Here is a 13539-nt window from a genome sequence, read left to right on the forward strand (position 1 = left end):
CTTGGTCTCCTGCTTTCTGCTCTTCCCTGCCTCTTCTGCAAACCCAAGATAAGACAGAGTTAACATGACAATGTGTTGACTTTGAATGCCAGATATTGGCAAAAAAAAAAAAAAAAAAAAATTCTGACAGAGAAAGAAAGAGAAGTCTTGTAAAGACTTCCAGGTGTGACGATTGTCTGAAGCCAAAAACACCGCCAGCATCTCTAGGCAGTTTATATGGCAATCAATATGGGCTCCCGTAGCCTATCAATGAGGCATCTGTCATGATCATTTTGTGGTGACAGATGCCCTGGGAAAAGAACTGGGGTCTCGTCTCAGAAAGCAAGGTACAAAAATGTCTCAGGTTACGCATGTAACCATGGTTTCCTGAGAAGGGAATGAGACACTGCAGTTGGAGTCTTCGCTGTGGGAACGCCTCTGCATGATTGTGTCGTGAAGCACATGTAAAATCAGTCCAATGGCATGACGGAATGTCATAGGCAGGCGATGTCTTCAACCAGGAAACTATAAATATACCAGACCAAACAGTGTTAGCTTCTAATAGGCTGAAGCAAGACGATCACAGGCATGCAGGAAGTATGGCAACACGAAGCAGCGTCTCGTTCCCTTCTCAAGAAACCATGGTTACATGGGTAACCTGAGACATTCCCTTTCAAGGAAACTCGCGCTGTGTCGGAGTCTTCGGGGTGTGTGGTGGAGAGCCGTCGAGGAGAGTCACAGGTCCGAGAACCAAACTCGGCCTGGCCAGAACAAGGCTACTGGCAGCAGACTGACCCCATCCTGGCGAACCCTTTCCAGAACTCCCAGGAGCAGAGCGTAGGGGTAAAAGCGAACAGACGTAGCCTTGGCCACGTCTGTACCATTGCATCCAACCCCAGGGGAGCTGGCTGTGTCAGCGAGAACCAGAGCGGACAGTGAGTCCTCTCTCAAAACGCAAAGAGATCCACTTCTGCCTGGCCGAATTTCTCCCATAGAAATTAAAGTAAAGTCTCCATTCCCCAGGCCTCAGCCCCTGCCTTGATAGGACGTTTGCCCCCTGATTCATCGACCCAGGGATATCCATGGCCCTCAGGGAGAGGAGCTTTTCCTGAGCCCACAAGCAGACCTGGTTTGTAAAGCGGGCGTGAGCGCAGACCCCCTTGATGATTTATGTAGACGACCACCGATGTATTGTTTGTACAAACTAGAACATGGTGGCCCCTGAGGTCTGGGAGAAAGTGTTCTAATGCAAAAAACACTGCTATCATTTCCAAACAATTTATGTGCTATATGAGATGATGGCCCCTCCACAGGCCTTGTACTTAGCGTCCGTCCAGGATCGCTCCCCAGTCTGTGAGGGAAGCATCCATTCTTAGCACTAAGCAACGACAAGGAGCCCCCAATACTGGGCCTTGGGACTGGAACTAACATTTCTTCCACACATTCAAGACAGAAAGGCATCGCCGCGTGACCATGATCATGCGAAATGAGTTGACCCTTGGGGGAAAACCCTTTGGTCCTGAGCCACCACTGTAAGGGCCTCATGTACAGCAGGCCAAAAGGTGTCACGTTAGACGCAACTGCCATGAGACCCAACAGTCTCTGAAACTGTTTTACAGTGATAATCCTAAGAATGTGGTCCTTTGAGCTGGATGAGCACACTTTTCTTGGAATTGAGCCTTAACCCCAATTTCTTCATGTGGTTAAGAATGACACCTCGATGTAGAACCACCATCTGTTCTCACTGAGTCAGAATGAGCCAGTCGTCTATATAATTCAATACGTGAATGCCCTGGATTTGCAGTGGAGCCAGAGCTGCATTCATGCCTTTCGTAAATGTGTGGAGTGATAAAGCTAGGCTGAAGGGAAGAATATGATACTAGTACGCTTCGCCCCCGAAAGCCAACCTCAGGAACTTCCTGTGTTGTGGAAGGATGGAAATGTGGAAGTAAGCGTCCTTCAGATCTATTGTGACAAACCAGTTCTCAGACCTGATTTGAGACACGATCTGCTTTAGTGTTAGCATCTTGATCTTTAGTTTGCTCACTGAACGATTTAATAGATGCAGATCTAAAATGTGACGTAATCCCCTATCCTTTTTTGGAACAATGAAATAACGGCTGTAAAACCCTGATTCTCTGTTGGGAAGAGGAACATGTTCTATGGCCTCCTTCTCTACCAAAGCTTTCAATTCTTGTTCCATTACCAGAGCCTGCTTGGGGCCAACTACTGTGAATAGGACCCTTTTGAAACTGGGCGGACGAGAATCGAACTGAATTCTGTAACTCTTTTCTATAGTATGCAGGACCCATTGAGAGACATTTGGCAGAATTTTCCACGCTGCCAAAAAATCTACTAAGGGAGCCAGCTTCTCGAGGCTGGTCTCTGGTTTTGTTTGTGCAGTCACTCGGTGCCCTAAAGTGGTGAACCGGCAGGGAAAAACTGAAATAACTGCTGAGAAACCCTCCTGAGAGGGCGCGAGCACCCCGATGCCTTAGCGTCGAGGGACTGACCCAGTAACATTTGTGACGCAGTGTTGAGTGACTGGATCATGCACTCGCTGGAAACCTCTGCTCTCCGAAACACACAAGGTGGTGGGGTTGGCAGAACGGTCTCCTGAGGACACAGAAGGGAGACAGGCACCGTATAATGAGGTGTAATCCCTTTCCCCCTGGCTCTCAGAAGCCTGACACCAGTGGCACCAGGGCTTCTTCGCTGAAGCCTTCTTTGAGATAATAACGGTCCTCAAATCCGTTCTACCTAAAGTTGGCTACCTGATATTTTATTCTTGCAGCTTTAATTAAATATTACACTGGTTAGGTTTTATACAGAAAAGAACATGACGATTTTCATATTGGTCTGCAAAAAAAAAAAAAAAAAAAAACAGCAACGGCTGAATGAAAATGTAACTACTCTCTGACAGTAGGTGGCCCTGGAACAGCAGAAATAGCCATTTTCCTGGTAACCTCTGTACACAAAGCAGCTGTGCTAACAACACAGTCTAATAGCTTTAAAAGATTTTTTACTTCCCTTATGAAAATTAACCATAGTTTTACTACAAACAAAACCAAAAAACATTATTGTAGTTAACCATGGTAACACACTATAGTTTATGGTATTTGTAGTTACAAATACAGTAGTTACAAACAATGGTTAATTTTCACAATAGTTTGTAACACAAGTTGCAATGTGTTTTTTTTTAACTAATGTTTTAAACATGCAAATAAAACTAGTGAATAATACTAATTTACAAAATAATCTCACTGGGACTCTTTAAGTGTAACATTTAAGAGTTCGAAAACTATATGCATTGCTTAGTCACAATGAGGCGGGGTAAATTGCTTCCTTTTGAGTCCGTTTCATCCGATGCCTTTATGTCTGATGCCTTTTAGTCTGAGGCTGTTTCGTCCGATGCCTTTTTGACTGAGTCCGTTTCGTCCGAAGGTTTAATGTCTGATGCCTTTTAGTCTTAAGCTGTTTCTTCCGATGCCTAATTGTATGAGCATTGAGCATTGAGGAGGAATCCTTTATGGCGCTGAAAAGATGCCTGAAAAGTTTAACCATAAGTGCCTCTCCGTGGCCTCGCCAAGGCTGCCATAGACCGGCTGATGGATTTGGCCATCTCCTTAGTGGCCAGAAAAGACAAATCGATATCTCTGCGCAGCTCTTTGATAGCTTCAGAGCCCGCTCCCCCACCCTCATCTAGGTCTCTGGGCAATTCAGCCTGGCATGCCTGCAAGATGGACATGGTATGCAGACATGCCGCGGCCTGACCTGCCGCCGAATAGTCTTGCCCACCAGCGCTTAGGTAGTTCTGACTGGTTGGTGGGCAACATCGGGGCTTTAAGGGACGATTCTGATTCAGGGGAGAGATAGCTAGATAGCGTCTCTTCAACTCTGGGCATCGCATCATAACCATGACTTTTAAGTCCTGAGATGTTTGAGTAAATTGAAGTTTGTGGCGAATATACTCTATTGGAGACTGGTTTCTTCCATGACCTCGACACCTCAGTGAAAACCTCAAAAAACGGCAAGCCTCAACGTGGAGGTTGTGCGCGAGATGGGAGAAATCTTTCATTAAGCAAACTTTTCTGCCGCACTTCTTGTTTCTCAGCTGGCCATTCAATGTTTAACCTGGCAACATCACGAGTAATAACCTCCATAAGCTCCTCATAAGCTGGAGTGTGAGGTGGCGAGTCCTTAACATCTCCAGTATCCGTGCTTACAACTTCCAGCTCCTCAGAACCAGACAATTGAAGCACGGGTGCTTCCCCCGGGATGGAAGAAACCGCGATGCGTGCTTCCAAATCCCAAGAAAAAGCACTGGATCCAGCAGGTGAAGGCAAAGATAGGGCAGGACCCGTCTCAAACCCCTCTGCTAGATCCATCTGCAAACCCCATGACTGCAGCCACCACTGTGCCTCAGTAGCAGCGGGACCAGAACTACGAGGAATGCTTGCCAGGTCGCCCTCCTCAAAAAGCGACCGGCTGGAGCGGAGCGTTCTCAGCGGGAGCCAGCTATGAAGGTGAAATGATGCCATAAAGAATCACAAGCGCAGGTTAAGATTTGTGGAAGTGTACATAAGATTGCAAGCGTAAATGAAATTTGCATGCACAAGAGACGCTTTGTAAAGATGTAAATCGAATTTTAAGCGTAGGAAAAAAAGATTTGCAGCATTTTACTATTTTTCATAAGTGTAATTCATGTATTGTGAAACTGCAGTTTCATGCTAAGGCAAAATAAATATGATCTGTATTCTTCCGACTTCCATTTTTCCACGCTTACACTTTTGGCACGTTTTTTTTTTTTTTTTTTGAAATACGGCCAAAAGCATTGCAAGCCTGTGAACAGTGATTTGAAGAGCAAACAACAGTTTAAAGAACTGCAGAATGGATTGAAAGCGTAAAAACCAATCTGTATGCGTAAAAATTAACTGTTGCAAATGTCTAAATGACTTGTGAGCATAAGGTAAATGATCCCGAAATAACCCACTATGTACAGTTCTGTCTCTCTTTTAGCTGCGCTTGCAGTTTGGCACGATTCTCTCTCTCACTTGAGTTTTGCAAGCATGAGGGGGAAGGCGGGACCTTCTTCTCGTAGCCAATCAAATGAGGATCCCGTTGACACTTGATTTACTCTTATCTGATTGGTTCAATGAACGCGCAATTACCCTGACTCTGATTTGGCTCAGCATCATCCTCTCTACCGAAATGGTACTTTTAACTGGATCATGCACTCGCTGGAAACCTCTGCTCTCCGAAACACACAAGGTGGTGGGGTTGGCAGAACGGTCTCCTGAGGACACAGAAGGGAGACAGGCACCGTATAATGAGGTGTAATCCCTTTCCCCCTGGCTCTCAGAAGCCTGACACCAGTGGCACCAGGGCTTCTTCGCTGAAGCCTTCTTTGAGATAATAACGGTCCTCAAATCCGTTCTACCTAAAGTTGGCTACCTGATATTTTATTCTTGCAGCTTTAATTAAATATTACACTGGTTAGGTTTTATACAGAAAAGAACATGACGATTTTCACATTGGTCTGCAAAAAAAAAAAAAAAAAAAAAACAGCAACGGCTGAATGAAAATGTAACTACTCTCTGACAGTAGGTGGCCCTGGAACAGCAGAAATAGCCATTTTCCTGGTAACCTCTGTACACAAAGCAGCTGTGCTAACAACACAGTCTAATAGCTTTAAAAGATTTTTTACTTCACTTATAAAAATTAACTGTTGCAAATGTCTAAATGACTTGTGAGCATAAGGTAAATGATCCCGAAATAACCCACTATGTACAGTTCTGTCTCTCTTTTAGCTGCGCTTGCAGTTTGGCACGATTCTCTCTCTCACTTGAGTTTTGCAAGCATGAGGGGGAAGGCGGGACCTTTTTCTCGTAGCCAATCAAATGAGGATCCCGTTGACACTTGATTTATTCTTATCTGATTGGTTCAATGAACGCGCAATTACCCTGACTCTGATTTGGCTCAGCATCATCCTCTCTACCGAAATGGTACTTTTAACGCACACACATACACAAATATATAAATATATTATACACGTGCACACATTGACATAAAAAGGGGCTTGAGCGCCTGCCATTTTTCTTCCTTGAGAGAAAGTGCCCTTTTTTCTGGGGTGCTTTTTTTTTTTTTTTTTTTTTTTTAATGAATGAATATATATTCCTGTAAAACAAATATATTTACTGAATAAAAAAATAAATAAATAAAAAAATACTATATATCAGGTCGGCTTTGTCCCCACCTCGTGTTTGCTGTTGGCTGACAACTTCTGACAACTATTCCCGGGAAAATACAACAGCTGTCTGGCGATGAGAAGCGGGAAAAAAAAGCCCTAGATGAATTCCGTTCCTCTCTTTCAGGGAGCCTATGCATGTTCACAAACGTGGAATTTTTGGCTATGTAAAGGTGAGATTATTTACACGTTTAACGCCGCGTTAATAATTTGTCCACCAGCAACGCATCTGCCTGATTTGATACTAATGCAATTTATGTCATATTATAATTTCAATTATTTTAATGTCCTATGCATTGCATTTTGAACCATGGTAAAGATAGGGCTGTCAATACCGGAAGTGGAGCATTCCACAGACACGGATCCACGAACCGCATTATTAGACAGTTGTCTAAGGATGCACGTTACGATTTATTAAAACCATTTAAAAATCATAATACAGCATTGCATAATGCTATAATTCTTAAATCTGCGCTTACACAGGAGAATACATCAATAAAAGTTTAAACCCTCGCTCTGAGTGCGCATGTTTCGATGTCCACATATTCTTGTTGAAGAAATTACAATCACCAGGCTTTTGGCGCCCTCTGCAGGCATTTGTTATGTGAAAATATGTGAAAGGTAGAAATAAAGTGCCTATGGTTATTTAATAATAAAGTGTTAATCGGGTAGGGTTAAGCGTTGGTGTAGGGAAGGCTTTATTGTCCCAATATGGTAGCATTTATTTAATAAATATAATCATTTACACTCAGTATGTTATTATTGCATACTGTTTTATATTGTAGCTACTAAAATACTGAGGTGCAAATAGTATTTAACTACTATGGAAGACACTCAAGCCTTAAACTGTAAGTCGATGAGTCGATTTATCCGCATTTTAATATGCCTCTGGACATAGGGCTTTTTAGGTTGAGGAGAATCTGTGATCTCTGACCTAGTTTGTTTGCTGGCTTCCGTGGCTACAATACGCTGTGTTTTCCACCTAATGGCAACCCGGGGTGTCGAAATATTGGGTTAATTGGCAGCGGGAGGGATCACACAGACCAAAACAAAAGCAGACATTTCAAGACGGAACTCACATTACAAAGTAGAATAACTGGCTGTGGCATTGTTTTTCAGAGAAACAGGTATGTGAACTTTGCATGTTTCCTAAATCTCTGCAAACATGTTATGGTATTTTTGTGCTTTAGTACAGTCAAAAAATTAACCTTTAAGTTACGTGTGCGACCAAAACTCACTACATAATCTGGTGCACACTACATATCTGAATTACCTCCTCAAATTATTTTCCTGTGTTAATCATACTGTCAGGTCAATAAAAAAAGACTTTAATTAGTTATGAATCAACATTTATTAGTTATAATAACTGTATGTACACCAATGGTACAACACATTGATATGCATGAACACACTTTTATTTCACAGCTATGACACAGGAAATCATTTATTTTACCACTTTTCTTTTTGACTATAGTTTCCCCTCCCTTTACATAAAAAAAAAAAAAAAAAAAAAATCACATCACAAAAAGGATGAGAGAAAAATGGAGCAGAACTTGTGGGTTTTACATATAAGACCAATGTAAGAAACGTAAACCATCTACTAAAGATGGTTTCAGATCAATTAAGTAAGAATAATACACCTGGGTTATTCTAGAAATAATGTTTCACATGAAAATTGTGCCTGTAAATTTCTTTGTGTGTCTGTGTGCGTGTACAAAATATATCAGAAAAGAAATATTGGAAAGTCAAGTGCAAAACAGAACAGACAGCATGAAACTGAGAAATGAAGTTTTACAGATACTGTGGATGTGACTTAATACAGTGTGCTTTATATCATCAAGATCATATATCAGCATATCTTATCATATATTTTTAAGATGTTACATATTTTTGTTGTACATATAACACAGAATCATATATAAGACTATCACATAAAGACAATATGATTATTGTATACCATCTTCAAAAATATAGTTTGAATATTTTGAGATGCTATATATAATATACAAATATCCTTTTTTGAGTCTGATGTTAGATTTAAATTTTAATCTCTTACATAGAAATGCAGGGACACATAAATTTATGTAGGGAAAAACATTCCAAACATAGATCAGATATAATAATGGATATGAATTTGCTGAGAGAGCTAGATTAAAATCAATCAATGTACTACGTTTCTATACATTTCACTATAGTATTTTATCTTATGCAGCACAAAGAGGGTATACATTTCTACAGGATTACAAAACACTTCAATTAAAACTGTCACATCAATTAAACACTATCTCAATATTTCTATAACTGAAAAATAAAATACCAATGTCACCAACAATCAGTGGCGTCGCTAGGTTTTCTATAGGCCCCCTGTACAGTACATTTCATTGGGTCAATATCCCTCAGTAGGATTGGGGTTTCTCAGTTTCCCCCATGGTAGAATTTGTGGGGCCCTTCGAGGGGGAATGCTGAGGGCCCCCCAATAGATCAGGGCCCCCTGTACGCAGTCCCACTTTCCCCCACTAGCGACGCCCCTGCCTTCTATATATACACCAAGTGCAGGGAGGCACTTTAAAAGTCATGCTTTTTAAGAAACTGGTGCAAAAACACTAAATGTCCATGCATCTAACAGTGAGATAAAACACAACAGTGGCTCAACGCTCAATGACCAAACAATCTCAAGTGTCAAGATGTCACTCACAACATCGAAAATTCACATTATGTTTCCACACGATATATATTGTGTGGCACCATGAACTTGTGTTCATATGGCATTTATTCTCTTGGCAAAGGTTATAACACTGAGCTGTTTAGTTTGCAAAACATCTTAGCAAGGTGTCTTATACTAATTAGACATATATTAGGGGTAGAGTTCTATCAATATCTGTGTTTAGATTTGTAGAAGACATTAAAAAACATCAGTTTGTAGCATCCTGTGATAAATATCTCACACAGGGAAGAAAGAAAGGGTGTCTGGATTTATCACTCATTTGAAAGAAATTTAATTTTTTTGTCGGAATCTCTGATTGGCGTAGTGAGGTATGTCTGACAGGAAGTGATGGAAAGTTGGGTCTATGAGGACTTTGCAGCATGGCGGGGCTTAGAAACAGTCATTTGCAATATGAGGGAAGGTCGCTGTCAGAGATAGATAAGAGGATGGTACATCCAGAGGTAGTGTTTATAACAGCTTAGTTATAAAAGCCTCCTTTTTTATTACGATTAAACCATTCCATTGTAATACTACTTGTTTTTTTGTTTTTTGTTTTTTCAAAGCTCAAAACAAAAATTGCGTAAAAATACTTACAATAGCCTTGGCAATGTCTTTTTGAGGTAAGAACTTTAGCTCATTTAAAAGGGGCGCAAAAAAAAGAAAAGATAACTATGAATTAAAAAAACCTGTGAAACGTCAGAAGTGAAAGACGAAGGCATTAGGTATTTAAACGCGTAAACCTACTTGGATTATAAAAACAGGTAAAAAGTTCTCTTCAGCATGCTAACAGGGCCTTCATACAAATCATCTCTGTCTGCATTAGGAATGTTTTTTCCCAGACAAAATGCCTATTTTTATGTTTTATATGCCTGAGTATATCTCTCCATCTCATCAGTGGAAGGAAAAACAGCCAAAATTTAGAGCAAATAGAATACAAATGGGATATATAGTATATCTGGGCAAATGGTTTGTGCTTGACATATGAATCTAAATGGAATTGTTAATAATGCCAAACCGGGTTTAGCAATCACCACACCAAAGCATAGAAAAATAGCCTTGTCATTTTAAAAGATGCACTTTTGGAATTCGTGATTTTTCACACAGGTGCCATCAGCTGTACGTTCATTGTATGACTGACACATGTTCAGGCCTTGTTTTGGTTGTACAACATAAATAGACAATTTGTGCTTTAAAATGAACTAAACATAAGGCATGCATTGCATATTTCAGAGTATTTCGTAATGCAAAGGGCTCTCGTAAGACCTGAATGGTAAATATAATGGCAATGTGCCTGAAAGGTTTTTGTGCTATTGTGCCACAGACTCACCAACATACATACGAGCAACACCGTCTCATCCGTTTCCTTGACAGAACAGAGAAAAAATCCCTCCCCTGTGAGCGATACAGAGGAGGAGGGGCTCAAAATAAACGCGGCATGTGCTGTGTTCCATCTGTGTGCAGTCGCCTCTGTCCCTACTTTTGTATCCTAGCAACACCAAATTACCCTTTTGAGAAGTGGTTTAAGATCTGTTCGGACAAAGAGGTGCTACAGTGTTGTGCAAGGTAGTTCAGTTGAGGCATAGGAACTAGAGGCAGAAGAGCAGGTTTCTGTTATATTCTCATAGAAACTGCAGTGGGTGATAATGGCTCTGCAAGAATCTTTGTTATCCCTCTGAAAAACCCTCATTATTCACCCCTTCTCCTCAAAATTCATAGGTTTGGAAGTTTATGTATATTTATTAGCATCACAAATAATTTACGTAACTGCCTCAGCTGCATGTGTGAGCTTTTGGCCTCACATTCTTGTGTTACATGAGAACATATGTATTGTTAAACATGTTAGAAAAGAATAGAAACCATAGGAATAAACTACAAAAACCCATTTGTTCTATGTGCATGAATATAGGTTGGTTTTTCTCTCATTTTGGGTGCCGGGGTCTGTGTGCTTGCATTAATTGTTTTTCCAAGGTTCTTCCTCAACAAGCGTGCACTCCGCAGTTGAGCCATTTGTGGTTGCCAAGGTTACCTGAAACAGTTATCAACAAATTTGAGTGCACATCCATGTGTACGTTCAACAGTAAATGTAAGTTTTCTTTGAAGCTTTGGAGCAAAGAATTCTGGGTCTTTTAGCAAAATTGTTAATACTCTGTTTTCGCAAGTTTTCATTGTAAGGGGTTTCTTCTAAAAGTAGACTCCCCCCAGTTCAAAAATATAAATCTTAAAGTCGGATGGATTTTGACTGGCTTTGCTTTTGAATGATTTTTATAACATCTAAGGTTACCTATGTAACCTAAATCCCCAGAGAAAGTAACAAGATGTTGCATCATGGCGTTGGCACTATGGGAACGCTTTTGCATCAGCCATCTAAAGCGTGTCTAAACACGCCAATCTGACTGGCTAAACGTTTGGATGTTGTGACATAGCATGTCATTGAGTCCATAAATAGATGCCAAAAATGCATGTCGACAGATTAAATTTGTCTGAAGAAGATGCAAAGGCGTAACGAGGGTGTATCAATGCGACGTAGCTTCTAGTTCCCATAACCTGAGACGTTCCCTTTTGAGTGGCATTGACGCTATGAGAACTTTAATTCCAATGTCACCATGCCCAAGGTAACAGAGCCTGCCCAAAAGGCTGTGTATAGGCATGGACTGGACTTGAGTGAACCCTGAAGGACTCGGGATCCTGAGATTGAATCCATATCCAAACTGGAGAACCTGATGAATGTGTACGGAGAGGACCAACCTGCCACAGCACAACATCCTATAAAGGTGCACCCTTCGCAAGAGCTTTGGAAGACAGGCCTGTGGTGCAAAATAACTCTGACATCATCTGCTGCCAATTCTAAGCAGCAGGAGGCTACTGAAAGGGCCTGGAGGTCTCCTACTCTCTTGAGTGATGTTAATGCTAATAACAGAGACACTTTGAGAGCCACTTCTGAGACTGACTCCAAGGGCTCAAATGGGGCTTCTGTTAAGGCTCCTTAGGACCAATGCTAGGTCCCAGGAGGAAACTCGCAACCGGCAGATAGGCTTCAATCATCAGGCACTGTGCAAACCCGAGACACCAAGGGGTGCTTCTCAACCAATGCTCTGTCCAAAGGGATGTGGCTAATGGAAATAACAGCCACATCTACCTTTAAGGTAGCCATGGTCAGCCCTGCTGGCAGATGCTCTTGAAGGAACTCCAGTACTGGACCAACCAGGTAGTTATCTGGGTTCACCTCATGCTGTCCACACGTTACAAATAGTTTCTATTTCAGGGCAAACAACTTCCTAGTAGAAGGAGCGCTAGAATTGAGGATTGTCTCAGTGGCCTCAGCCGAAAGACCAGAATCCATGAGCTGCTACCAGACTCAAAGCTTCCAGATCTCAGGCCAGGGATGAAATATCATCCTCTGAACTTGAGGGAGCAAACTAAACTTAGGCTGGCCAGAACGAAGCCACTAGAAGGAGGCAAACCCTTGCAAGAACTGCTGGGAGCAGAGCTATTGGTGGAAAGGCATACAGGTGCAACCTCGGCTATGCCTGCACCATGGCATCCAGACCCAGTAGAGCTGGAGGTGTGAGGGTGAACCAGATGGGACAGTGGGTTGTCTTCTTGGAGGCAAACAGTTCCACTTCCGCTCTGTCGTGCGATATGGACTTCACCACTTGAGTGTGGAGTCTTCATTCCCCGGGCCTTGGCCCCTGCCTCAACAGGATATCTGCTCTAAAGTTCGAGTGCCCTGGAATATAAACTTCCCCCAGTGTGAGCAGTTTGTTCTCTGCCCAGAGCAGGATTTGCTGCACCAACCTGAACAGGGGGTGCGAGCACAGTCACCAGAGGTGATAAGTGAAGTAGCCCCCTGAAAGCCCCAAAGGAAGTTGGGCACACAATGTCATGGTGTGCACAGATTCCTCCGGGAGGGACGCTCTGAGGAGTTTATACATATACATATATATATATATATATATACAGTGGCAAGAAAAAGTATGTGAACCACTTGCAGAATCTGTGAAAATATGCAAAATGCATGTTATTTTTTATTTAGTACTGTCCTGAGTAAGATATTTTACATAAAAGATGTTTACATATAATCCATAAGACAAAAAAATAGCTGAATTTATTAAAATGACCCAGTTCAAAAGTTTGTGAACCATTGATTCTTAATACTGTGTGTGGTTACCTGGATGATCTACGACTGTTTTTTTGTTTTGTGATGGTTATTCATGAGTCCCTTGTTTGTTCTGAGCAGTTAAACTGAGCTCTGTTCTTCAGAAAAAATCTCCAGGTCCCAAAAATTCTTCAGTTTTCCACCATCTTTTGCATATTTGAACCCTTTCCAGCAGTGACTGAATGATTTTGAGATCCATCTTTTCACACTGAGGACAACTGAGGGACTCAAACACAACTTTAAAAAAAGGTTTAAACATTCACTGATGCTTCAGAAGGAAACACGATGCATTAAGAGTCGGGGGGGTGAAAACTTTTGAACAGGATGAAGAGGTCCAAATTTTTCTTATTTCGCTTGAATATCATTTTTTTCATTTAGTACTGCCCTTCGGAAGCAACAGAAAATACTTGCATGTTTCCCTGAAGACAAATTAAATACAATTTACCTTGATCT

General features: G+C 41.6%; 1 protein-coding gene across 2 annotated transcripts in view; it reads right to left on the reverse strand.

Annotated features, from left to right (window-relative positions):
* Positions 1-7553: 7553 nt before the first annotated feature.
* Positions 7554-13539, reverse strand: part of slc1a2b (solute carrier family 1 member 2b) — a 45820-nt gene continuing 39834 nt past the window's right edge. For both annotated transcript variants that reach the window (XM_051885238.1, XM_051885239.1), the window contains exon 11: positions 7554-10956. In XM_051885238.1, the coding sequence (XP_051741198.1) occupies positions 10882-10956 (75 nt within the window). In that variant the 3' untranslated portion in view covers positions 7554-10881. The remainder of the gene's footprint in view (positions 10957-13539) is intronic.

The sequence above is a fragment of the Ctenopharyngodon idella genome, chromosome 24 (genome assembly GCF_019924925.1).
Source record: "Ctenopharyngodon idella isolate HZGC_01 chromosome 24, HZGC01, whole genome shotgun sequence".
In the NCBI taxonomy this organism is placed as follows: Eukaryota; Metazoa; Chordata; class Actinopteri; order Cypriniformes; family Xenocyprididae; genus Ctenopharyngodon; species Ctenopharyngodon idella.